The 26,524-nt window shown below is 34.4% G+C and overlaps 1 protein-coding gene across 1 annotated transcript in view; it reads left to right on the forward strand.

Moving 5' to 3' along the window:
• The first annotated feature begins 10,573 nt into the window (after window positions 1-10,573).
• The window catches only part of LOC111054656 (vacuolar protein sorting-associated protein 51 homolog), a 48,325-nt gene continuing 32,374 nt past the window's right edge, over window positions 10,574-26,524 (forward strand). Inside the window, exons 1-6 of the mRNA XM_039429510.1 lie at window positions 10,574-10,892; window positions 16,147-16,281; window positions 17,236-17,337; window positions 17,698-17,817; window positions 19,003-19,143; window positions 24,830-24,973. Coding sequence (XP_039285444.1) covers window positions 10,794-10,892; window positions 16,147-16,281; window positions 17,236-17,337; window positions 17,698-17,817; window positions 19,003-19,143; window positions 24,830-24,973 — 741 coding nt within the window. The 5' untranslated portion in view covers window positions 10,574-10,793. The remainder of the gene's footprint in view (window positions 10,893-16,146; window positions 16,282-17,235; window positions 17,338-17,697; window positions 17,818-19,002; window positions 19,144-24,829; window positions 24,974-26,524) is intronic.

A 26,524-nucleotide genomic window follows, 5' to 3' on the forward strand; every position in this document is an offset into this window, starting at 1 on the left:
GTTGCAAATGTGAACTCAGGACTTAATGTTAAGTGTGATTACGGAAATTTGTATTTATATAGTAGTTAGTTGATGTTGCGAATTATAAATAGATAACTGCGATGAATGTGTTTAGGTGAAGAAGACGTTTAGGTAACTTGATAGAAAAGTGTAAAGGATTTGTAAGGTAACAGTGCGATTCGAGTCGGGTCGATTGTTTTATACTAAATTCTAGTATTATTGGGTTTGAGTTGAACTCTTCTCTTATCGTGGTCGGTATGAACAAACTGTGCTATGTGCACTGTGACTATGTGCGGTGTGCGCTGTCAGCTGTCAGTGCTTGATGATTTGAAACTGTGCCATTAGCTGTTGCTATGTTGTGTGATGTGACTCCACAAACAAACAAAGAACTTCAATGCTCGCCTAGCCTCATCCAATCTAACGAAAATTAATAAAAGCTGTACTTGTGATGTAGTCAGATAATGCTCTGAACTGTTCTAGGTAAATAAAATATGAAATATAACGGTTCTATTGTCATTATTTCTAAGAATAATGGTAATAATTAATATAATATAGGCAAATTAAATATCTGCAAGTATTCTTCCAATTTGTTTTATCGGCATTTTCACTAGTTTTCTATGTGACGTTGTTAGTTTAATTATTAGTGGAATTGTGATGTTCGGTGAAATATTTATTTGTTGTAAGAGCGAAAACTGTCACTTCATAGGTGAAATCACCTTCATAGGATAAATTTGAAAATTCATACATTTAATTGTGTTCTCATGTGTGTTGACTGAATTTCTATCTGAGGATTAAAAATGAATTGATATTATTAACAAGGCTCACAGTTGATGGGAAAGTATAGAAGAAACAAAGCTCTAATAATACGATGTTGTAACATACAAAGTTGACAAATCAATAACTTTCAACCTAGGTATCAGCTCTTCTCTGGTTCAAATTCCAATTTTGACTAAATTCAATTCTAAAAATCATGTTTAACAGCTTAAAGTAAAGGGTTTATTTTCTCAAATTCTTTTCACGGTGTAAGCGATTATTAGCGAAAGAAAACCCCTCAGATTGAAATTCATACAAATCCTAATGAAATAATGTAAATCGCATTTTGTTAGACCACTCTTTGTGTAATGCACTTGGTCAAGACTCTTCATGAATGCAAATCGTAGTTTTAATTTGGGTTTGAATTAACGTTCTGTTTGAAAATACTGTAAATGATATATCTCATTATTAGGAAATGCAGCTTTATATTTATATAGTTTTTCACTCGACTAGTGTTCAAAAAGCCTTATTTCAATTGAAGATACTAATCAATGGCATATTTCTATCGCAATATATAATATTGGATGGATTTTTAATGAGCATTCTGAATTTGATAGACATTCTCCTCGTGGTGGATTTGCTTCATCATTCATCATTTCAACCATCAATCAAGCTTTCTATGAATAACTAGAACTCTACTTATTTGCAAGCTTTACACTGATCGAATATTCCAGCAGATATTTATATATTCAATAATAGTAACAATTCCTTTTTTCAAAATAAATTAAATTGCTTGAGCTTTTTTGAATGTGTGATTATGTTTTATGCGATTTCCTACAAGTGCTTGAGATTTTTGATGAGAGATGTGTTTATTTAGTATTTTCAATTGAAAGAATTACAATCCAAAATAAATTGAATTATGTGTTGATAGTCTGTATATACATGTAATGAAAATAACGTATATTATTATTCACAAAGTGCGTTCACAGAAATGAGTCAAGTGCCATAGATCGAATTAACTATCAGAATGCTGAATGAATGGAAAGACAGTGAAAATGTCAGACATTTCAGGAGAAATTTGAAGCGATGCACTACTTCGATATTATTTTTAAAAAATATTGTCAAAATTCGACTCTTGTGTATTTATTATTTGTGCCTCCTGACTGATTTTTGAGGCTGTAAATATATATATATATAAATATAATATAAAATATATTATTTCATCATTATTTATGAATAATAAATATGAAGATTATACAATCTGTTCTTTCTAATGTTGTGCTTTTTACTTTCCTTGCCCTATTATCATAGGTAAGGAAAATATTGCTTTCCCAAAAAAATTAAGGTACCCCAATTTCTATACGTTTCAAGGTCCCCTGAGTCCAAAAAAGTGGTTTTTGGGTATTGGTCTGTGTAAACGATATCTCATCTCCCAATTAACGGAATGACTTGAAATTTGGAACTTAAGGTCCTTACAATATAAGGATCCGACACGAACAATTTCGATCAAATGCAATTCAAGATGGCGGCCAAAATGTTGTAAAAACAGGGGTTTTCACGATTTTTTCAAAAACGGCTCCAACGATATTGATAAAATGTATACCTAAAATTGTCATTTATAAGCTCTATCAACTGCTACAAGACCCATATCTGTAAAAATTTCAGGAGCTCCGCCCCATCCATGCAAAGTTGGATTTTAGATTCCCAATTATCAGGCTTCAGATACAATTTGAACAAAAAATTTCAAATTGAAAAGATTGAGCTTGAAAATCTCTATAATTAATGTTCAGTAACATTTTCACCTAAAATTGAAAATAAGCTCGAAATTCGAGAAAATGTGATTATTCAATTACAAACTGTTGGCAAATTTCGATTCTATTAAATCATTCACTATGAAGAGATAGCAGACCTCGTGTGTCACCAGTGTTATTATTCTGTCACCAGCTGGCTAAGATCTTTGAATAGTAGACTTGAGATGCGCATGAACACTAGCGTCAGGTGATCAATTTTCATAACGGCAAGGAAAGTTGTGTGAGTGCGCCACACCAGATTTTTTTCAATGCTCACAATCTTGGAGTCTGGTGGAAAGAAAAATGTTGAAAATTGATCAGTGATTCATTGGGTTACTTGGAATCGCTAATATTATATTTATTACCTTGCTTGAAATGGATGGATCGGACAGACTTATTCAACTTGATAATGGAGAAAGGAAGGTGGACATGTTGTATATATATATATATTCTCCTCACTGCTGCCAAGATATTCAAATCATACTTAATATTATATGTATTGTTTCGTATCATCTTATTCTTCAGAGAATTACTCAACTTGATAATTTATGTAGTTAAATTTTCCCCCAACCGGTTCAAACAATTTATTTGAATTTTATTCAGAGAAAGCAAGTTGGATGAAGATATACACAGCAATTTGCAAAGCAATATGAAAGTAATATAAATAAATTTTCAATCCTGAAAACTTTTTGGAGATGTAATAAATTCCCAAATGGAATGATAAACACATACCGTAATATATGTTCTATTTTCTCACTGTTTTTTCCATTTTTATTTATCAGAACTCAAGTTTTCATGCTCATAGTATCATTGTAATATTAAAAATTGCCAGAATGGAAACTAGGCTTTACTGTTTTTGGTACCTTAGTATAGGCCTACACTCTGCTACAAACTTAGTTGGCCATTACAAGTTTTAGTCTAGCAAATTGCTATTGACAAAAAAAGACAGGAAAATAAGTACCTATAAGTTATTGCAATCTATTGTACTTTTTTATGAAAAGTGAGCTAACTAGGTTTAAATATAGGTGTTCAGAGAGTATTGAGGCAGCAAATATTACAGTAGTATCAATACCATCGAAGCTCACCTACCGTACTTAGATAATAAACACCATGTAGCCTATTAGCTGTACATATGCCTACTTCTAACTAAGTATTTCTCTCCTCCAGTTTTATTCGCGAGAGAAATGAAATATCTCAAGGTTAACCATATTATTTTTCTCTCCAAATAATTTTAATAATACGTTTTAGGCTCGTATTACATTCAGCTATCAGTCCTAACCTGACCTAACCAGTAGGTCGCGTCGGGGAGCATTAGATTGAAGTCTACGATATTGAGTTAGTGGAAAAGATAGGACAACAGCGTTGCCACTGTCTTCTACAGTAGATAGCTGATTCCAGTATATCTAAAGTAATATTGACTGTTCATTGGAGTGATCCGTGGTATAGTGGATATAGTGCTAGCGCAGCAGCCCAGGGGTCCCGGGTCAAAACCCGGATACTAACAAATGTTTTTAGCCAAGTCACTCCTGTGCTATCGGATGGGCACGTTAAAATGTCGGTCCTAGCTGAAGTATGACAGTCGTGGTTTGACTAATAAGGTTAGTAACACCAATGTTAATCAAGTGGACCACACTATAGTCTCAGCCCGGTCGCCAGCCGATCCTGGAGCCTCACTGGTTTCACAGCGTGCTTTACATTTGACCGCAAATGTTTGCTTTCTGGTGAATTTAATGACCCACTGGTGGTTGAATGTAATAAAAGCCTAATTTGTGAAAGTAACGAAGAAATAAAGCCGAATTGATGAGCTATTCTGGAGATTGTTCTTAACCAAGAACGCTTTGGCTGACAGGCAACCAGCTCCTAGAATTGTATTAATTGGTTCCTAGACAACAAAATGTACTTTTCTAAGAAATTTATCTCAAGAATAATTTACATAATGTATTTAGTCTCCATTGTACATCATGAAACATTTTGAATTCTCCAAATTGTGATTAGTGTCGTAGGCCTAGTCTCGCTTCAGTTATGTTTCATTCCTGCAGGAGGATGACACACATACTAATTGAAATTCTAAACTTGAATGAATAATGGAATAAATTGAGAAACGAATTTCTTCAAGTTATTTGAATCCTGCAAAAGCAATGCTAAGGAGCAATGGAAAACTGTAAATTGAGAAAAGACCTACATCTAGAAGTAGAAGATGATTTACAGATTATAATTTTGTAAAATTACAAAATATTTGTTATAGAATTAATTTTAATTCATAAATGCTGAGCCACAAAACGCATATCGCACCGCCCACTGCAACGTAGCCTTGAGCTAGATTCCCAAATATCAGTATCAAAGTCCGTGTCCGGTTCAGTGAAGATATTCTTCCTGTGAGTTGGGGCTATTCCCACTGCCGAACCAGTATGGTTATATAGTCTTATTAGGACTCATAAGAAGAACATTTTTACTGAACCGTACACTGATACTGATACTAAGCTTTACTCTTCAGATTTTTGAGTTGATCGCTCACCACAGTTTCAAGAGGAGTAGTAGTTCACACAGCAGGATATTGGAAACGGAGACTCTATGCGAAGTACAACCTGACATCTGAAGCGTTACGTAACGCAACGATATTGTTCAGTCTGTCGTTTGATAGAGCTAAAAACTAGTTAAATACCGTAAAAACATAACAGAAAGCAATACTAACTAATAAATAAATTTTTGTTTCAATAGTAGAATTGCAATGTAGAATAAATTATAAGCAAATTGATGGTAGAAATAGTATTTTCAATGTTTGATGACAGAAAAAATACTGCTTTTACATTAAGCATCATAAAAATTCATTTATTTTATTCAATACACGAATCAACAATAAAACGTTAATAGTATTTCTATACATAAAACACTACAACGGATTGGATAAAAAATGATTCATAGACATAGTTTCCATTCAATGGACATTAATTCTAAAAAAATAATTATAGATATAAATATATAATAAAAACAACAATATTTATTTATCCAATTTACGATAATTATTAAGCCTGAAATTTTATCAAGTCAGGGATATAATTATTCTAAATGGATGGATAATGTGAATTATGTATGATAACATGAATATATAATAGAATTATCCTTATTAGTGTACATATTTGGGGATTGATAGAGAATTAACCATGAGTTTGTTTATTCATTACAACAATGACATGAAGATGGCAGGCCTATGATTCAATGGTACAATAAAAAATTGCCACAAATTAATTATTTATGAAAAACATATTTATGTTCATAATATAAGTTATATCAGTTAATGTTGAGTGGATTTAGATAATAATATTTTATGTCTTTATCAAATTTTATTATAGGCACTGTTGGAGATCATCTTCAAATATGGTAATTAAAACATAGTTTTGTTCTCTTTAATAAAATTGTTTAGAAAAACTGAAAACTTATAATCAAATAATTAATATTTAGTAAGTTAATGAAGGTAAACAATTATGAACTGGCAATATTTTAGCAGTAAACCCCCCCTTTCCAATACTTCACTTTGTAGACTGTGAAATGTCATTCAAAATCACAAAACCGCCTGAATTTGTTCAAGATTCATGACGTTTCAGAGGATGACAAGTTACTTATGGTGTTTTGACTGGTAATTCTTATTATCACAATATGCACACATACCTTTACAGCAGTAGCTTGATTACGGCTGTTTTATACAATTATACATTTTTTTAGCCAAAGTAGGCACCACAGTTTGAGCATCTTCTGTTTTTCAATAATAGGCAAGCCAGAATTCCGAGCGGGAAGAAAAATATGGCGCAGCATATTCCAAGACAAGTGTAGTCGTCCTCGACTATTCCAACCTGAAGTAAGAAACAAAATAAATAGTGTGAGTTAGTATGGAATCTATTGGGTGCAACTTAGAATAAATTTAATTGTAGATATTGTGGTGAGAGGATAGGCAGTAGGCTACATACAACTATATCAAACTCATACAGTGCGGACTGAGTGCGCATGCGCCGGATTCGTCAGCCGAACAATTACAACACTCCTATTTAATTTATGTAATGTAAATCATTTTCGTGTTCTAAACAAATTATCTCATAACTAATTGATACAACACAGTATATAAATAATTCTCAAAATATAAGTCTCAGTTAGAAAGTGGCACTACCGGCAAAGAAAAACTTGTGCGTCGGCAGTGAGTTCGAACAACTAGGTACAGTAAACTTGTCAATAGGAGAAGAAAATAGAGCTTATTCAAACCACTAGAATAAATAAAATTATGGAAACCAGGTCACATCTAAATCCTTACAAACGATAAGACAAAGTAACAAAATTACAAGCAAATAACGAACTCAAAAAGACCAATACAAGGAAGTCATGAAAAAAATATATTTTTTTAATTTATAACACAAGAATGAAACACTACATAATTATAGATAATTTAAAATAAACATTTATCCTAATCCAATCCAGTATAAAATTCATTATGGATTTTGAAATTCTATTAATAATGAATTCAGTTGGGACTTTATTTATAAACAAGTAACACTGATATTCAAACTGACGTCTACATACAATTAAGCTGGTAAAGTCAATATCAAATTGTAATGGATTGGAGGGACGAAAATTATATGGATTATTCCTTAAGTTGAATGTATCACTATTCTTATCAATGAATAATATGATTCTTTAAACATATGTTTGCCTCACTGTAAGCACCTGGAATTCTTGAAAAAGAAGTCTACTAGGGTATAATCTTGGCCTGCATAATGCAGCTCTGATAAGGTGTTTCTGTAATGTGAATAATTTGTTCATATGGATATCATAAGCAGCCCCCCATATCTCAATTCCACATTGAAAAAGTGATTGCGCATAAGCATAATAAATCTTTTTCACTATTACCATATCAACTATTTGACTTAGTTTATAAAACCTATAAATTAGATATTTAAGCCGTCTGCACATATATTCCATATGAGTATCCCATTTTATATGATCATCCATCATAATACCCAAATATTTTAAAGATTTCACCTTTTCAATACAAGGGCAATCACAATCCACATTATTTAACAAAGCGTGAGAATGCATTTGTAAAGACAAGGTTTGTACTGGTTGACCTATTTCAGTAGGTGAAAAAGTAATAAATTTAGTCTTCTTCTGGTTCATGGTAAAGTGAATGAATGAATATGAATAAAAATGGCCTTTATTTAACAAAGCTAAGAATAAAAAATAAAAAAATCATATGCATAATTAATTACTCAAGGAAATAAGAAAACAAACTAAGTCATTCAATTTTGGCATAACCGAGAAGGTTGTCTGCCAGGAGTCGGTTATCAATATATTTGTGAAAAAATTTTAAAATATTAAGAGAAAAATATACACTAAAAATAAATACGTATATACTGTTAACAAAATCAATAATGCCAATAATCATAAAACAATAAACTCAATAATAAATAATCAAACCTAATTAAAACAAAACTTTAATAATTAAACTGTAACACTATATTATTTCTTATCTTCAGGGCATCCCTCAAAAAAGCAACAAACCTATTCCAATCACTACCATTTAGCCATTGCATGGCCTCTAGTTCAGAGAGCCGATTCTTCCCCAACCAAAATCTACGGACACCCCCCAGAATAGGACAGACTCCCACAAAATGTAGCGTATCCTCTCTCTTTCTTCTGTTACACAGAGAGCACATCCACTGCGTTTCTCCTCTCCCATGAACAAAATTCATGGTAAAGTGTCAGGTTCAAATGATATTACTATTGCGGCTATCTAGCCTATAGTCAGTATGTATTGAATTTATTGGTGCATGTAAAGGGAAAGGAAAAGTATGAGCAAGGACTTGCTACACATCAATAATATCATACAAGAACAAGAGCAAGTAACTTAAACATTCTAAGATGCATGCAGCCAAGGACCAAGGCTTGTATCCAGTGTTGGAACTGTAGCTTTTCAACCTGTTGCTAGAGGAGATTGGGAGACACTGACGAGAATTAGAAGGTGAATTAGAGTGGTCTTGCATCCAAGCGCCTGTACTCTGTCGAGGGATTTCTCGGCAGAACCAGAGTGCAAGAGGCCGTCAAAAAAAGGGTCTAAATCAACATGGCACAACCTATCCAGCATCAACTGCTCAACGGCGATGCAGCGGTTATAAGGTAATAATCGCGCCAAGTAATTCTAAGGATACCAGATTATATTATAGTTATAGCAGTACGCAAGCTCGGTTTTAGAACCAAGCTACGCAAAGACCGATCTGCGAACCTATGTTTCTATATGTATCTAGGATATGCGATCTGAAGGCCCAATTCCTAAGCGACGTCTGTAGCCACGCAGTATTAACAGCTGTTGTCTACTTTATATTATTGTATACCTATATACAAAATACGAATACTGCACGCCTAGAGTCGTCGCTCGGGAATTTTACTTATGTACCTATGGGATCGAGATTGCTCTGTTTGGCCGGGCACTCAAGGTGAATAGCGCCCTAGTTGCAAACAGTTTTTCAATCCCCGTTATAAGAGGACAAATGTATTAATTTTTGCGGCAATAGTCTATCGATTAATGTAGTTTACTAACTATTTTCCAATGTGGAATATTACTAGTAAGCTTAAGGTACAATTCCTTAGAGACGTGTCGAAACGCGCAGCTAAGCAGGCTTGTCGAGACGAGCGGGCTAATAAGCAGGAAGCTCGAGACGCGTCGTTTCAGCCGTGAAGGCTGAGAACCAATAAATGTATAAATTCATTAGATTTGATGACTCATTGGATTTTCATGTTGTATGAATGTTATGGCGACAGATGAATTAGAGGTGTTAATTATTATATTGCTTTTATGAATCATAACTAAAAGCAATATAATAGTCAATATTTCTAATTCATCTGTGGCCATAACATTCATACAACATGAAAATCCAATGAGTCATCAAGTTTAATGAATTTATAGATTATGTGCTCTAGCTGTGACGGCTGTAACGACGCGTCTCAAGCTTCCTGCTTATAGCCCGCTCGTCTCGACAAGCCTGCTTAGCTGCGAGTCTCGAACGGCGCGTGTTGACACACCTTCAAGGAATTGCACCTTAAAAAAAAAAAAAAAAAACTGGCGATCTGGACTAAAGCTTAGCTAAGGCTAACCCTATCCTAGTCAGCCCATTTACAAAAAGGAGACCTGGCGGTAAGTTAATGCGGTCATGCGGTGTAGTTTGTTTTTTGTGGTATTTTCTATAAATTAAATTTAGATTATAGATCAATTAAAATAAATTTATAGATTATAATGATAGATAAATTGAATATCGATTGAATTAAAAGGAAATTGGTAGTTCACAAATAATAAATTTGACAATATTTGCAATTTATTATTTAAAAGAATTATCTCGGTTATGTAACAGAAGATAATGAATTGAGTTACAAAGTAGTTGCAACAAACAATGCAACGTTTCAATCGATAAAAAACATAATTATCACACAATTTAAATAAATTAATAAGAGAATAAAGGATTTCAATAGCAACAATCTAAATGTAAGTAAGGTTTAAAACATGAAATAACTTGTTTACCTGGTGGGTTAGGTGAGTATGGAGGGGGCTTTTCGTATTCAGCAGCCATTTTTTCAGAAATGTTGAAAATTAAACCAAAAAAAAAACTTTTAAGTTTCAACTTATCAACGCCTAGATACGTTCAAAATACCATCGAATAAATAATTAAAGATTATTCTGATATGCTAGAATAACACTTATCTTTTTCTTAGCCTTGAACAATGTTCATTGTTCAATGTTGACGTTGGGACCCACCCCCAGAGACATAATCATATGGCCATGAACAGCTACAGGTTGGACAACTTTGCATTTTAAAATAATAATTCCTTGAAAATGTTTTACAATGAATATAATTTTTAAAATTATATCTTCTCTCATTCATTATTAGGAAAAATCACCAGCTCATTAAAAAAACGTAAAAACTATATCTTCTACTTTTCTTATATCTTCAACCATAGTGTCCAATGAGTTATCGATAATAATTTATATCGATATCGAAGTATTCAAGAAAGAAGAAACGTCTAAATTTTTGTTTTGTGGTTATGTTTGTAATGTGATAAACCAAAACCATATTATTATAAAATAAATTATAGAATTAATCTAATAAAACTTTTCAATGATTGAAAATTTCCACTTATTGACGTGTATACTTTATTCCAGTTTGGAATTATAGAACTTAATTGAATAATTAATTTGCGAATTAGATACCATTTACAATGTCAAAAACAGAAGACAGGGGCAAACCTCTGGGAAATCCATACGATATCAACGGCACATACTTTAATCCAGATATGTATCTTCAGAAAATACTCAAGGTAACAGTGTTTGTTAAGCTTAGTTGAATTTATAATATAAACTATGAATAGGAAAAGGTTGTATATTGTAGCCTTCCACTATCACTGCCTATTGCAAGACGTGCAAATTTAGTTTTCAATGATTTTCAATTTCTAGATCTTTTCCCAGGACATTTCTGGGTTGATAACGTCATTTTTATGTCAAACAATCATTATGAAAACTTCTATAAAAAACTGTTCATAGCAATGGTTAATAGACCACACAATACACACTAACATAATAGATGACAGTGGTGAAGATCATGAGTATTTATGATTATTAATTAAATCTATATCATATACGGTTTCCTTTAATGAAAAACTTTGACAAAGACGTCTTGAAACCATACACTGAGTGCTCTTTAACTGATTCTGGCAAATAATTGATCATTTCCAATGATCGCATGGAGAAACATTTCCTCACTCTTGTCAGTCGACACCGTGGCACATCCAAATTCGTCCTCTTTCAAGTTGTATAGTGGTGTAGGCTAAGGTACTTGCTCCCACTGCTGCAGTGTTGATCCTTACATATAGCAGAAAAACCAAAATGTAATGACCACAGACTTTGTGAATGTTAAATTTGCGGAAGATGGGCTGGCAATGAGCATCATGCTTATCTACCAAGTTACGAGTACTATATACGTAATAACACGTAGTAGGCTGCTATCTTTGACGTCCTTGCCATGTGGTGAATGGCCCCAGATCAGGATACCAAACAGGAAGCGATTAGCAAAAACTTCAATTTTAGTATTTATTTAAATAGTTCCATAAAAGGGATCACTAAAGTGAAGCCCACTGGGACACGTCAAAAAGTAAAAAAAAAACAACTGCCCGGAGGCAGAAATCAAATTAGAAAATAGGCACTCACCACACTGCTCTCCGACATAAAGAACTCACGGAGTGAGTACAGAGGGTGATCCGGCAGCAGGCTCCTCAGAGCCCCTCGAAATCGCACAGCAGGCAGATCCCTGGCCAACAGAGGCAGCCTATTATAGAGGCTGATAGATATATGAGCCAGACCAGTCCGAGTTCTGCTAAGCCTCTGGTAGGGTAAATCCAGCCTGAGTCTACCCCTAGTCTCATACGGGTGGAAGGTCTGTCGGGTCAAGAGCAACCCCACGTTTGCATGTGTTCTGCAAAGGGTATGAAGAACATAGAGGAAGAAGACGGTGAGGATCCTCTCTTTGAAAAAGAGCGGGCGACAGTGGGCTAATCCACCAGCCCCACAAATAATCCTCAGGGCCCTCTTCTGGAGACGAAGGACTCTGGCGACATCTGTGGCTCCACCCCAGAGGGGGAGGCCTTATAAAATTACGCTCTGAAATAAGCCAAAATAGCACATTTTAAGATAATGAGGTGGTACACTGTATTTGAGACCTCTCAGCAGGAAAACCACTCTGCTCAACCTGGCGCAGACTGTCTCAATGTGCTCGCTCCATAAGAGCTTCCTGTCAAGGGTAAATCCTAACAGTTTGACGGGGGCAAAATTGTATTCATTCCTATTTCTGAGACTGAACACAATAGACTCTGTTTTGTCTTCATTGAGGAGGAAGCGATTGGCAGAGAACCAGTCCCACGCAAATGCCCCAGTCTCCACCATAGCTGCCCTCAGCCCTCCCATCTCGCGACCAGCATTGAAGAAGGTGGTGTCGTCTGCATAACTGACATCACACTTGCCATCCACCTGAGCTATGTCGTTAACTGAAATAAGAAACAACAGAGGCCCCAGGACAGAGCCCTGAGGCATTCCACAGTCAACACAATCCCTGATCTCAGAGAGAACTCCATTAGCCAGCACCGCCTGTCTGCGACCCCCCAGGTAGGCCTGAATCAGTTTGAGAGGAGACGGTCCCACACCATAATGCCTAAGCTTGTCCACGAGAATAGCATGATCCATTATATCAAAGGCCTTGCTGAGATCACACTAGTTGAGCCCAGCAAGTCCACGTGTCTCAAAGCAATAACATATTTTGGAAAGCAGGAAATCTACTGCATCAGTGGTGGATCTATTTTTCCTGAAACCAAACTGGGTGGTCGCAAACAGGCCGCACTGGTCACAATAAGCAAGGAGTTGCTCAGCAATAAGGATTTCAAATATCTTCGATATAATAGGCAGGATGGAGATAGGCCTATAGTTAGTAGGATCATGCCTATCACCCTTCTTAAAGACAGGCACTGTCTTAGAAATTTTAAGCTGAGAAGGAAATACAGACTGCTGGAAACACAGATTAATACAAGCAGTCAGGGGAGAAACAATAAGAGCTAATACATCCTTAATAGTAGCACTGGTCACACCATAAATGTCTCTACTAACCGAGTTGCTCAAACAGTTCACAACTCGAGTGACATCATCACAAGTAATACGGCGCCAGGTCAATAGCCGAAGAGCGGGGGGCCGAGAGCAGATTCGCCGCCACCATAGGGGAAGCTCGGATCCCCTCGCAGATACCGCGTATAGAGCTGGTCCACGCGTCGTGAAGATCATCCGCAGATACCGGAACAGCACCAGGAGCTGGCACACCCGCAGCGGCCCTGATGATACCCCAGGCAGCTTTGCACCTATTGGGTACCCGGTCAATCAGCTCAGAGTTGTAGCGCATCCTGGCCGCACGAGCAGCCCGCTGGTATGATCTCCTAAGTCCCATGTAGGTCCGTTTAGAGGACAGAAGTCGATCAGCCCGAAACCGCTCATACGCCATAAGAACCAGGTCAAGAAGGTCGTCCGTAATCCACAGTCCACCATGTTTACCAGGCCTTCCAGAGAGGAAACGTTTTAGTGGAAAGCAGTTGTTGAAGCCAGTCAGGAGTCTATCAAAAAACGCCGTGAAATTGGGCTGTGCATCAGGATGATCCTTCAGAAAGCTCCAGTCAATCAGAGTCAGATAATGCAGAAAACGCTCGCGTCCACCCTGTGTGATGGGTCGCACCCAAGTGAATCGATCACGCCCTGCAGGTATAGAGGCAGGGTAGGTGGAAGTTGGCGATTTCACATTGCAGCCGAGTGCCAGGTGGTCACTGAGAAGAGGATTTACAATTGAACTACTAATGCTATTGCCAATGTTCAGATTTGCAATCACATTATCGACGCAAGCATCCAATCTAGTGGGCTGATTCATGGGCAATTCATGGTATAGCATCAACAGTGTTCCATTCTCAGATGTCCTCTCAGTTTCATGAAGGGATTTATAATATAACCTAGATCACTTATTACACACTTCAAGTGCCGGTTGCACAAAAGCCGGTTAAATTTTAACCGTGATTAATTCCACGAGAACCAATCAGAGAAGCCGTCTTATCAAAAAGGCTTTTGTGCAACCGGGCCCAAGAATGTGTTGCTCCCATGTCAACTTTAGTAACAGGTTTAAAAATTCAACAGGTGAAAAATCAAAACAGGTTTGAAACAATAATTATATTTCTTGTATGTCTGTAATTGATAATGTTACTTAGTCAAGTTATTTTATAATTCTTTGGTCGACCAGATAAATAAAATATCCAAGTTTTTCAACAATATTTTACTCTCACATCAGTCTTCAATGTATTGAGTTTCTGTAGCTATTACGTATTACAATCAACTATGCTACCAGTTGAAGCTTGATAGGCTGTGTTGATTCATGTTGATTTGGGTCTTGTTGGGTCCCTTTGGTTCTGTAAGAACTCCACAAAAGAGTACAGCTTGGATTCAAGACTCTCTCTCACCCTTCTTTTGAATTCAGTGTCTCCCAATTTCTTCATCTTCTCTGGCAACATGCTGAAAAGTGTTTGTGCCAACACAGGCAGCGATTCCTTGGTCCTTCACAGCCTACATTTATTTATTCATTTATTGGATAGAGTAAACAATACAGTAGACGGAAAAGAAAAAACAGGCTATTGCCCAAAACTTCTTCAATTTCCTAATTTTGTCTTAAATTTTCCAAATACTATGTAGGTTATGTCCATTTCAATTTATACACTAAATCATCAATCTGAATATACAAATCAGAATAAAACAAATAATTTTAAATTTATATAGATTAATAATAAAACTTCCGTAAAACATAAAACAAACTTCAAAATCACAAAATAATTCTTGAAAATTAATAATAATTAAAATAATTCTAATAAATCTTGGGATGTTCCAGTTATACGCTGTTCTTTTGTAACGCTAATGGTTAGCATGTCTTTGGTTATACTTTTCTGCATTCTACTTCACATGCACTGTAGTCGAAAGAAGATAAGACAATAGCATAGCTCTTGCACTTGTGCATATACAAGTAATGGCTCTATATCCACTTGGGACACAATTTTTGTATTGTATGTCTTGTTCTTCAAAGAAAAAACATCATTTTTGAAGTACTCACTATATCTGCTTTAGATTCAGTTTAGTCGTCAGTGAAAAATTACTTTTATCATACTATCCGCAATGTTGTGGAAGTGCTCACTAGCTTCAAATTTTAATCATTGTGTTTATTTTCTGTGTGACTTCATGCATTATTTTCATTGTACTGAATAAGGCTCCGTGTTAGTTTTCAATTGTTAACCACTGTTAATATATCTATCTTTAACCATTGTCTATCTTTATAATTATATCTACGGTACATCATGTGGGTCGTTGAGTACAATATTATCGATATTAGCAATGATATCCATATTAGCAGTCTCCGATAGCAATGTTATACTTAGCACTTAAGGAATAAAAACATTATTATTCTCACACTTTTAGAAATAAACTTTAGAAACTTTTAGAAATAAACAAACTTTAGAAATAATACAATACAGTCGGCTATCTAGGAGGGTTAATCCTCTATTATACTTTTTGTGTAGTTGAAAAGTTGATATTGTGGTAATTATTCATATTAAATAAAAATAATAAGAAATTAATAAGTATATAATACTTATACATATTAAATAAAAATACTAAGAAATTAATAAGTATTTTCTAAGAAAATACTTAGAAAGACCGGTCTCGGTTGTTACACCATTGTCAATTTCTGATAAACTAGATAAATAAATTATAATTGAGATAATAATAAATTGAAACCTACAGTCGTTTAGCCTCATCTTAAGAAGTAAGTTATGTGGTTTTTAAGATACTAGTTGTACTGTTAAAATTAAAGTAATAAAATAGGTAAAAATACGCTTAAAAATAATAATTTCATGATTAATCCTTTTAGAAAAGTTTATTGTAACAATTGTTTCTTATATTTAATAGTTGTACAATTATAAATAAAATATGATAATTTCATGATTAATGTTCCAGGAAAGTTCTTTAAAACAAGTAATGGATAAAGAAACAGAGGTTGTACGTGATACTCAGTCATTACATTCAGAAATGCAAACACTTGTTTATGAGAATTACAACAAGTTCATCTCAGCCACCGATACTATTAGAAAGGTAATGTAACTCTTTCATTTACCTAAAATCATATCATATTTTTGCACAAGGCTAATGATGTATCAAATCAAATAAAATTTATTCATCAAAAACAATTACATTACAAATTAGAATACTTTACAATTACTGATGTATAATACGTCATTGACAAGAGCCAGTCTGAAAAATGAAACTGATAGTGAATGATGACAGGAAATGTCAACAAACATTGAAATTTGATAGTATGATTAAACTACAGTAACTTTACAACCCTATATAATCAGATATAACCATATATAGTTATTGTAGATTAGACTAGGTCACTAGGCTATGAGGAGACCTTGGCCGAGGGCTGATCAGCCAATTCCTATTTCCCTGCACGGATTAACCGATGAGCCGGATTAGCGAGGCTAAACTGTACTCTACTAAGGAATGGTATTAAATTGATAAATATTATTTCCATTGTCACATTTTTCAATTGCGAATAGCTGAAGAGCATTAATTATTGTGCTTTCTGCATAATAAGTTGAGAATTATTTATTTGATTTTTAAAAATCGTTGTATGAATGCTCTTTAATCAACTAATATCGTTCAATAAGAATTTACCAAGTTACTAAAAATTTAACAGCCTTTAAAACGCTATAAACTATTCATATTCGATATCTATATTTGAATTTTTCTAATTTATTATTCTTGGAATTCCAATAACTTAATTGTGGAGTATATCGGTAAGAGAAATATTAATTTAATCCGAAGAATAAGTTCTTTCTTATACAGTAGTAAAAAGTTGTGGCGGTAATTGTAATGCTATACTTCCCATGGATACTCAAATCCTCAACTGACAATGTATTGGCAGGTAATGACTTGTTAAGTAAGGAGAATAAAAATTTGTTTCTGATATGTTTCAACTGGTTTTAATTTCTATATTTGCACATACCATTGTAATTCCTTGAATATGGAATATTTTGTTCATAGATGAAAAGTGACTTCAAAAAGATGGAGGATGAAATGGATATGCTTGCTAAGAATATGGGATCTATAACATCATTTTCAGAATCAATATCGTCTACTCTACAGGTTAGTGAATATGTTAAATTTTATCAGTTTTCTTGAAAAATGTTCTATATTCAATTTAGAAACATATTGCACAATCTCTCATATTCATATTTCAAAGCTCTCTTAATTCCCTCTCACTTGAAACATTAAAAAATATAATTCTATAGTCCAAGTTCTATTATTTCTGCTTAAACCTACGAAATAATCTAGATCGATTTTTTCTTTAATAATTCAAATTGTGGGAAGATCAGAGTATTGTGGGAGTGATTGATCTCAATATAGGCTACCAGTATTATATATAATGACATACCTATATCTTGAAATTTAAATTATACATTTTTCATTCAAATAAATTTCAATTTGTTTTTTCTCCAACTTTAGGATACCAGGCAACAAATCTCGAAGCTGTCTGGAGTACACACCTTACTGAAAAGACTGCAGTTCTTATTCAAATTGCCTTCAAAACTTAAATTACAAATGGAAGAGGGGAACTATTCAGAGGTAAGATACAATAGGAGAAACTCTTCAACTTGAATTTTGTGCTGTACTACAAATACTCACTGTGTTGAGTAAGTGTAAAGCTAGACACATTATATTCACACAAATTTATAAAATCATAATTATGCACTATTCAGAATATTATTTACAAAATATTTTTGCTTATTCCCTGTAATTAAATGTAGCGATGTTTTCTAAGAAAACTCTACTTGCAAATTCTCTAGATATTGAGGAACCCTTCCGACGAAAACGAAATAAAAAATGAGAATTTTCTTTTTCTACTATAGAGATAAATCCATTATAGTATCTGTATTACAAATATTCAGTTTCAACCCTTGTTATGTCTACATCTCAAATCCACTATCTCAAGATCCCTTTAATGATATCAGACATTTAGTATGGTATTATTTAATAAATATCGGGGACCGAGCTTCGCTCTGGAGTACAAAAACATAGCAATTTATTACGAAAGAAGAAATTATAATAATATTCATAGTTCAAACAGAAATGTTGTATCTAATCACGGTGAATTGAGATTGATTCCCAGGGAATGCAAAAATTTCCCTCACAAAGGCCCGGTTGCACAAAAGCCGGTTAAATTTCAATCCTGATTAATTTCACGTGAACCAAATCAGAGAAGACCATTTCAAAAATATGGTTCTACTGGAATCAATCAGGATTAAAAATAACCCTGCACCAAGTACCTGATTGAATGATTTCAGGTTTTTCACAGTCCCACACACTTGAACTCGCTCACTCACTCACTTCCATCATCAACAGACGACGAAATATTTATTATCAGCTGTTTTTCCAAGGATGAATAATAATTATCCTTTTAATGTCCTTCAGCGAGTTTTCCCAGGGATGAGACCTAGTGCAATCAAATTTTTATATTATAAATCTACTATGTTCTGAATTACGTGAGAATCGTTCGAGCCATTTTCGAGATCCGGTGAAATACAAACATATAAACAGAAATTGCTCGTTTAATAGTATAGGATAATTATCATTGATATGTCTAGTGTATTGTGATGTTTGTAGTTGATGAAGACAATTACATTGTTGCTTTCATATTCAATACTAGAATCAAGTAATGTTACCGAGTTCTACAATAAGTTACCAAATTGTACCTTTTACACTGAAGTTTATTTTGCGGAAATGTTGCTGGATGCTTTTTTCATCTTCCAGGCAGTGAGAGACTATCTGCACACTCAAAGAGTGCTGGAACAGTACGGAAATTTGGAATCTTTCCAGGGAATCCAGCAAGACTGTAACGCCATACTGAAAGAACTTATGGATCAGCTTCGCAATAAATTCAAAAGTCAAGATGTAAGTTTTTTGCTCACTTATTTCGTGTAATACGTTGTGAAGTAAACGTACGTGGGAAGTGCATAATAATTAGAATTAGCAATATAGAATTCTACCTTAAATTCATGTTCCTTATACATTACCATTTACGAAGAGCCAAGTAGTATTACAAATTCTGTCTTCTATTGCTGCAGTATGCAGAGTAAAATCTACTCATGAGATCGATCGATTCCCAATTCAGAAACATTCCCATACACAGACAGCTAAGCCTAGTTTTTCCTCCATGGCCATTATTATTATATATTATTATTATAGTGCTTTGTACAATACATGAAATTAATTAAAATAAAAATGACGTCTGTAATTTCTCTGGATTTTCCTTTACGTCATTACCCATGCCCAAGCCTTAGGCGGGCTACACACTGGTGTCGTAGACATGATGTCTACGACAAATCGCCACTGTCTACTGCCAGCACTGAGCACTCTTTGTTACTGCTCATGCTCAGTCTGTAATTCAACCGAAAATCACGACACATGCGACAAGCGACAGAGACATGCAAAAGACATGCATGTCTCATGAAATTTGATAAGTCACGACACGCGTCTCAAGACGCGTGTCTTGCGACACCAGTGTGTAGCCCGTCTTGGACTAATTAGAAGAATATATGAAATAAGTAAACTCTTCATTTGTAGAGCTTTAATCAAATAAAATTGAACATGACTTTCTACTAGTAACGGATCAACAACATTTGATATTTATGAATGAATCAATGACAACGAAAACATATGGTTTATCATATCATTCTACCCGGCTAGATTTTCGTGTTATCTTAGGGGCAAGATGACGGAGCGACACAGTGGACTCTTGTCCATCAGGGCGACGAATGTGAGCATACTCTGGGTTTGCCTCAATCAATTCAACTTCTTCTACTGATGAATCTTGCTTTGAATTTCGGTTCATTTTCTTCAGCCAAACTGGTCCTGGGCTCATTAGCCAAGATGTTAGTGACTGTCCATTTGTTGAGGATCTCATGTGTAGGAACATTCGTTCATGAGGGGTGCAATTTGTTGTAGTACACAAAAGAGATCGAATAGAGTGAAGTGCATCAGGCAACACTTCCTCCCATCGATTTGAATCAAGTCCTCGTGATCTTAGAGCTAGTGTTATTGCTTTCCATATAATTCCATTATATCGCTCTACTTGACCATTCCCTCTCGGATTGTAAGGCGTTGATCTACTAGTTGCTATCCCTTTTGAGCCAAGAAAGCTCTTCAACTCAGTTGACATGAAGGATGTTCCTCTGTCTGTGTGAATATAGCTTGGAAGGCCAAACATTGATATTAATGAGACCAGGCAATTTATGACTGTTCTCGCAGTCATGTCTGGACAAGGAAATACAAAAGGGAATCTTGAGTACTCATCAACCATCACCAGTAGGTATTTATTTCTTGTTTTTGATTGTACGGGTCCTTTGAAGTCCATATTAATTCGTTCAAAAGGTTTTGTTGCCTTTATGAGATTTCCTTTTGTCTTCATATACTGTGGTTTTATTTCAGAGCAAATTGCACAATTGGAGCAAATTTTCCTTACATCATCTACAGTATAGGGGAGATTTTTCATTCTGAGCCAGTGGTAGAAACGAGTTACACCAGGGTGACAAAGTTCATCATGGTATTTTGCCAAAGCTGAGTTCAATGTTGAACAACCAGCTGTAATACATATACGAGAGAGTGCATCAGCTGGTGCATTTTCTTTTCCAGGTCTGTAGACTATGTTGAATTTGTATTCAGATAATTCTAGGCGCCACCTTTGTATCTTTTCATTTTTTATTTTTCTATTGTGTTGAGTGCCAAACATGAATGTGACTGATTTTTGGTCAGTGATCAAAGTGAATTGTTTTCGTAGTAAATAGTGTCTCCATTTTCTTATAGACTCCACAATGGCATAGGCTTCTTTCTCAACAGCTGAATGCCTGGTTTCACGTTGGGACAAAGTTCGTGAGAAAAAGGCTACTGGTCGAGAATTTTGTGTTAATGTTGCACCAATTGCAAAATCTGATGCATCTGTCTCAATTATGAATGGTACATTTTCATCAACAAAGAGCAGTACCGCGGAAGCAATTTCATTTTTCAACAATTCCAAAGTTTCCATCTGATCTTGAGATAGAGGGAATTTCTGTATGTGGACAAGGGGGTGAATCTTTTGAGAAAAGTTTTTAATCCATCGGGAGTAATGAGCCAGTAATCCCATGAGTCGTTTCATTTCTTTAGCATTTCTTGGGGGTGGAAAGTTCATGAGTGGTGCAAGGCGTTCTGGGTCAGGTTTAATTTCTCCATGTTTTATCTCATACCCAAGGAACTTCAATGATTTTTTTGAAAATTTACATTTTTCTTCATTTATAGTCAAGCCATACAATTCAATTACTTGTTGAAATTTCTTAAGATTTCTGTCATGTTCTTCTTGATCTGAACCGCAAATGACAACATCATCCAAATAGGCAAAGCAGTCGTTCAAATTCTCTCTTTCTATAAGTCCGTTTATTGTACGTTGGAAGGCAGCTACTCCATTGGTTACTCCGAATGGTATTCGTTTGAACTGATAAAGTTTTCGGCCTACTTCAAAGGCAGTGTAATGTCGTTCATTCTCAAGAATCGGTATTTGATGGTAAGCTGACTTGAAATCTACAGTACTAAAAATGTTGTACTTGGCAATTGTGTTTACAAGATCTTCGATCAATGGGAGAGGGTATGCGTCTAAATTTGTGAATTTATTAATAGTCTGTGAATAGTCTATGACCATTCGTTTCTTCTGTCCATTGGTTACAATGAAAGGCTGGGCACGCCAACTGGACTGGCTTTCCTCAATTATTCCTTCTGTAAGGAGGCGATTGACCTCATTCTTCATGAATTCATAGTCATCTTGTGGGTGTCTTCTGGATCGGGTAGTTATTGGGTGGCAATCGGGAGTCAAGTCATTGAAAAGGGAACATGGTTTTATCATGGCCTCCACCAAGAGGCAATCTTTCAAGGGTGGTGTGGTTGTAGAATTATTATCTATTACAAGAGGCTGTTTATTACCATTGAATGCTAAACTTATTGTAGAGTGATTCATCAAAAAATCGTGACCAAGTATCACATTGCAACAGCATTCTTTTAATACCAAGAGTTTAATATTGTTGTATTCATTTCCTTTGTACACAATATTGCTATAAACACATGCTTTTGTAGCGGTGTTATGTTGAACAGATGCAAATCTTATAAAACAAGAATCTGATGCAGTTTTAAATTTATTTGTTTTTGCAAATTTTTCATCAATAAAACTGGCAACACTTCCGGTATCAATAAGAGCTGGTGTATTTATTCCATTCACCGAAACAATAATTGTAGCTTTAGAAAGATTACTGGCTATACCAGCTGCAGTAATAGTTGACGTAGTTAGTTTTTCTTTGAGCGTTTTACTTTTACACACATGGGAAAAGTGTCCAATTCGGGAACATTTATGACAAGTCTTTCCTATTGCAGGACATTCTTGAGAATTTGAGTGTTTTTTATATCCGCAACGTTGGCATTGAACGGATTTCTCTACAATTGCCTGTCGATTTTGGGTTACAGCATTAACATCTGAGAAAGATTCACTCAAGCTTATGTTTTTATTTTCTTCAACAGAGTTTGTATAACAAGTACTTTTAAAGGAGTCGGCATATGTTTTTGCGGATTCAAGAACACGTGCTTGGGAAACGGTTTTTTGTAGACTCAAATCTTCTTGTTGAAAAAGTTTCTCTTTAATTTCAATAGAACATAACCCTGAAACAAGAGCATCTCTAATATGCTCGTTTTTGTTTTCTTCGGCTGACACTCTAGTGAAGTTACATGATAAGCTTAATCTTTTTAGTTCAGAATAGTAGTGATCAATGGACTCACCTATTTGTTGTTTTGCATTAGCAAGGCAGTATCGTGCATAAATTTCGTTCTTCGGTTTAACGAACATATCTTCCAACATGGATATAGTTTCTTCATATGAAGTATAGCTTTCCACAATTTCGTATAAAGCAGGTGATAAGAAGTTTACCAATATTTTCATTTTGTCTTTGGTTGTCGTTCCTTCTAAGAAATTTTCGAACGTCTTTTTCCAATGTTTCCACTCTCTCTCTCTGCCGTAGGCGAATCTGGGTCGATAGATAATTCCTTTGGCTTGAGAAACTTGTCAATATGTGATTCCATCTTATCTTCTTCGTAGTTACGGTTTTCAATCGTTTTTGTCTTTTTCTTTGTCGGCATTTTTATTTGATTAAATTGAAATAAGTAAACTCTTCATTTGTAGAGCTTTAATCAAATAAAATTGAACATGACTTTCTACTAGTAACGGATCAACAACATTTGATATTTATGAATGAATCAATGACAACGAAAACATATGGTTTATCATATCAATATAGTAGATAAATAGAATGATTCTCCAGCTTAATCATTATATAGTGTGGATGAATTGAGAAATTTGGTTGATCACCGCATTTAAATATTTATTCACGTATTCATTGCAATTTTGGAGTGAGTGAAATACCAAAAATGTTGCTCGCTAATGGAACAGTTTTGGGCTTTGCCTGTTGGCCCTTCCCCATTCATTTTAATGAATTGTGTATCATTGGATAAATAAATAAATAATATTAGACCGACTTTGAATTAAACTTAATAGGTTTCGAAAATGTTTACCTTACATTATTATAGTAAGGTTATATGTATAGGAGCCATAAAATCCTTGTTGCTATAAAAATTGCACAGGGAAGTCAAATCAAATTTTATTCACCAATTAACAACAGTTTTACATTGAAATGAATAAATAATTTGTAGTTAAATAATTGGCATGGCTAGAAAAATAAATTTTGTGCTCCAGTCACGAGTTCAAAACATTTCTTTTCTATATTTTAACATGATTTTAGAATTAATACAGCTCTTTATAATATAATCCAGACCAGTACAATACAGATAGACAAATAAAAATAAAAAATCATATACTTAATGTAATATAATTAATCATATAATATAACCAAGATACTTCAAATATTTTAAATAGCACTAGAATTTCAAAATAGATTATTGGACATTTGCATACTTCAATAAACATTATTAATAACATTAAACATACGGTATCTAAGAAAAATTGAAAAATATTTGTTTATCAATTGGGAATTTTAAAGTAATAATTTATTTTCACCCATTCCTTTATTGAATTAAGTTCAGTTTTTGTTATTTTTGTATTGATAAAGTCTTCCGGGATTTTATTTATCAACCTACTTCTTTGATACTCAAGTTGGCGTTTGCACGTTGTTAATGCTGTAAAATCTATATTAAAAGTGTTAACTACAGTGGAACGTATATTATAAGGAACAGTTCCAGGAGTAAAAAGGTGATTATTTTTGTTCAGGAATAAGACTAAATTTGCTACGTAGATTTGACGTAGTCTGGGTAAGCCAATTTCTTCAAAGATATTCCTGCTGGGATAACGCCTGGGCCTCCCTAGCGCCGCTCTAATAATATGTTTTTGAATTATGATAGAATACAATTGCTTAGAACAAAATTTTGTTGAATATTATAGTATCCTTAGAGTAACAAATGAGATTTCACCGATAGTGCGTTGTATTATATTAATGTTTATAGTATTATATTTTAGTTGCAATAAAGTAAATGCATTGTATGTAAATTGTTGCAGTGTTCAGCCAAGGAGGTAGCTGAGAGCATAGATCTGCTACTGCAGCTATCGGAGCCAGCCGAAGTGCTCTGTGCTGAGTTTCTCAACCACTCTGAATCCCGACTAAACACTCAGCTTCAGGCATTGAAAATTTCACCGGGACAGGTAGTAAAATAGTGATAATTTTGTATCATGCCTCTCCCACAATACTGAAACTTGGACAGGTTCATCTATCGCAAAGTTTTGAAAATCTCATGTTAGCATCAAAATAAAATTCAATTCAAATCCTGAACTCCTGGACAATTAAAATATTGGTGATATGCTGCTATTCAAAATTAAGAACTAAAATATAGTATCATTTTCCACATTTGACTGCATAAATATTGTAATTCTGAAGTATAATATCAGAATCCCTATAGAATTTTCTTGGAATCCCTATCAGAGGGGCCTCACTCTTTGAGTTGAGAAGGTCCAAAATGAATTCCTGAGACTGAATTTCACTAGGAGATACAACGAATAATGTCCAATGGGATTTCCTACAGGGAGATTAAGATACATGTTCAATCATGCTACCTTGGAGTCCAGGCGTAGGGTCTTGTCATGCTTGTTCTTGTATAACCTCGTAACTGGAAAAAGAGTAAGTAGCCCCAATCTGTTGGCTAGACTGAATTTCCGGGTTCCAGCATTCAATAACCGTAACTTTCTATTAACAGGTGCCTTACATTCGGTCATTATTATTAACCAATGAATCGTATACCAAAGGAATTCCTTCGGCTTAATGGACAAGTTGATATTTTCACCATTGCAAAACCTACTTTGAAGAGAAGATTGAATTATATTTCCAATAATCGAAGTTCTCCCGCATCGAGTTTGAATGATCATTCCCCAATTTGTTGGTGAATGATCGTTCGGACTTCGTGTGGGATTTATTTGGGTGGAATGTGATATGTCATGTCTTGTATTTCTGATTCAGTAATTATTATGTAGTGAAAACACTGGGTTGTTGTCAAAATTATTATGTAGCATATTTTTCTCACATTATTTGTTAGATACTTCAATTCTATTGATCTCTCTATCTTCTCTTTTTCTTATTATTATTTCCTATAACTTATTTCCACTGAATTCTCACTCTACTCTTATTTTAATATTTTCTTTCAATTCTTTCCATTTTATTTTTTGTACACCAGCTTTTCTAAATTGTATTCTAATGATAATATTTGATGTTGGATGTACTATTTGACTTAAATTCTAACTGATGTAATTTTATTAATGTGTGTATTTGGACTATGCCTGTAGCACTCATATATGTATGTATCAATAAATAAAATATAGTTTTGTGTATTACATCTTCAACATTCTTCTATTTCAACTCTTTGTGGTTGATAGATTAAACATTCATTTTTGACAACTCAATTGTGCTCAAATGATAATGGCAAATTGATTGAATCACCCATATAAAAAGTAATTGACAAAAGTTTCTTATGGAATGACATTGTATTAGATTCAATACTCTACCTTAAGGATATGTAGATAGAGAATAGATAGAGTAGCTACAACTACAATATTATTATATACTTCGTGTATTGCAGTGAGCATTCAATGTTCATTTATTAGTTCCCTGTTTTACTATGGAAACACCAGGTAAAAACTCAAATGTGTTCCCTTAACATAACAATAAGACTGAAACACATATTTTATTCAAACAAATGTTGAATC

This window comes from Nilaparvata lugens, chromosome 5, assembly GCF_014356525.2.
Source record: "Nilaparvata lugens isolate BPH chromosome 5, ASM1435652v1, whole genome shotgun sequence".
NCBI lineage: Eukaryota > Metazoa > Arthropoda > Insecta > Hemiptera > Delphacidae > Nilaparvata > Nilaparvata lugens.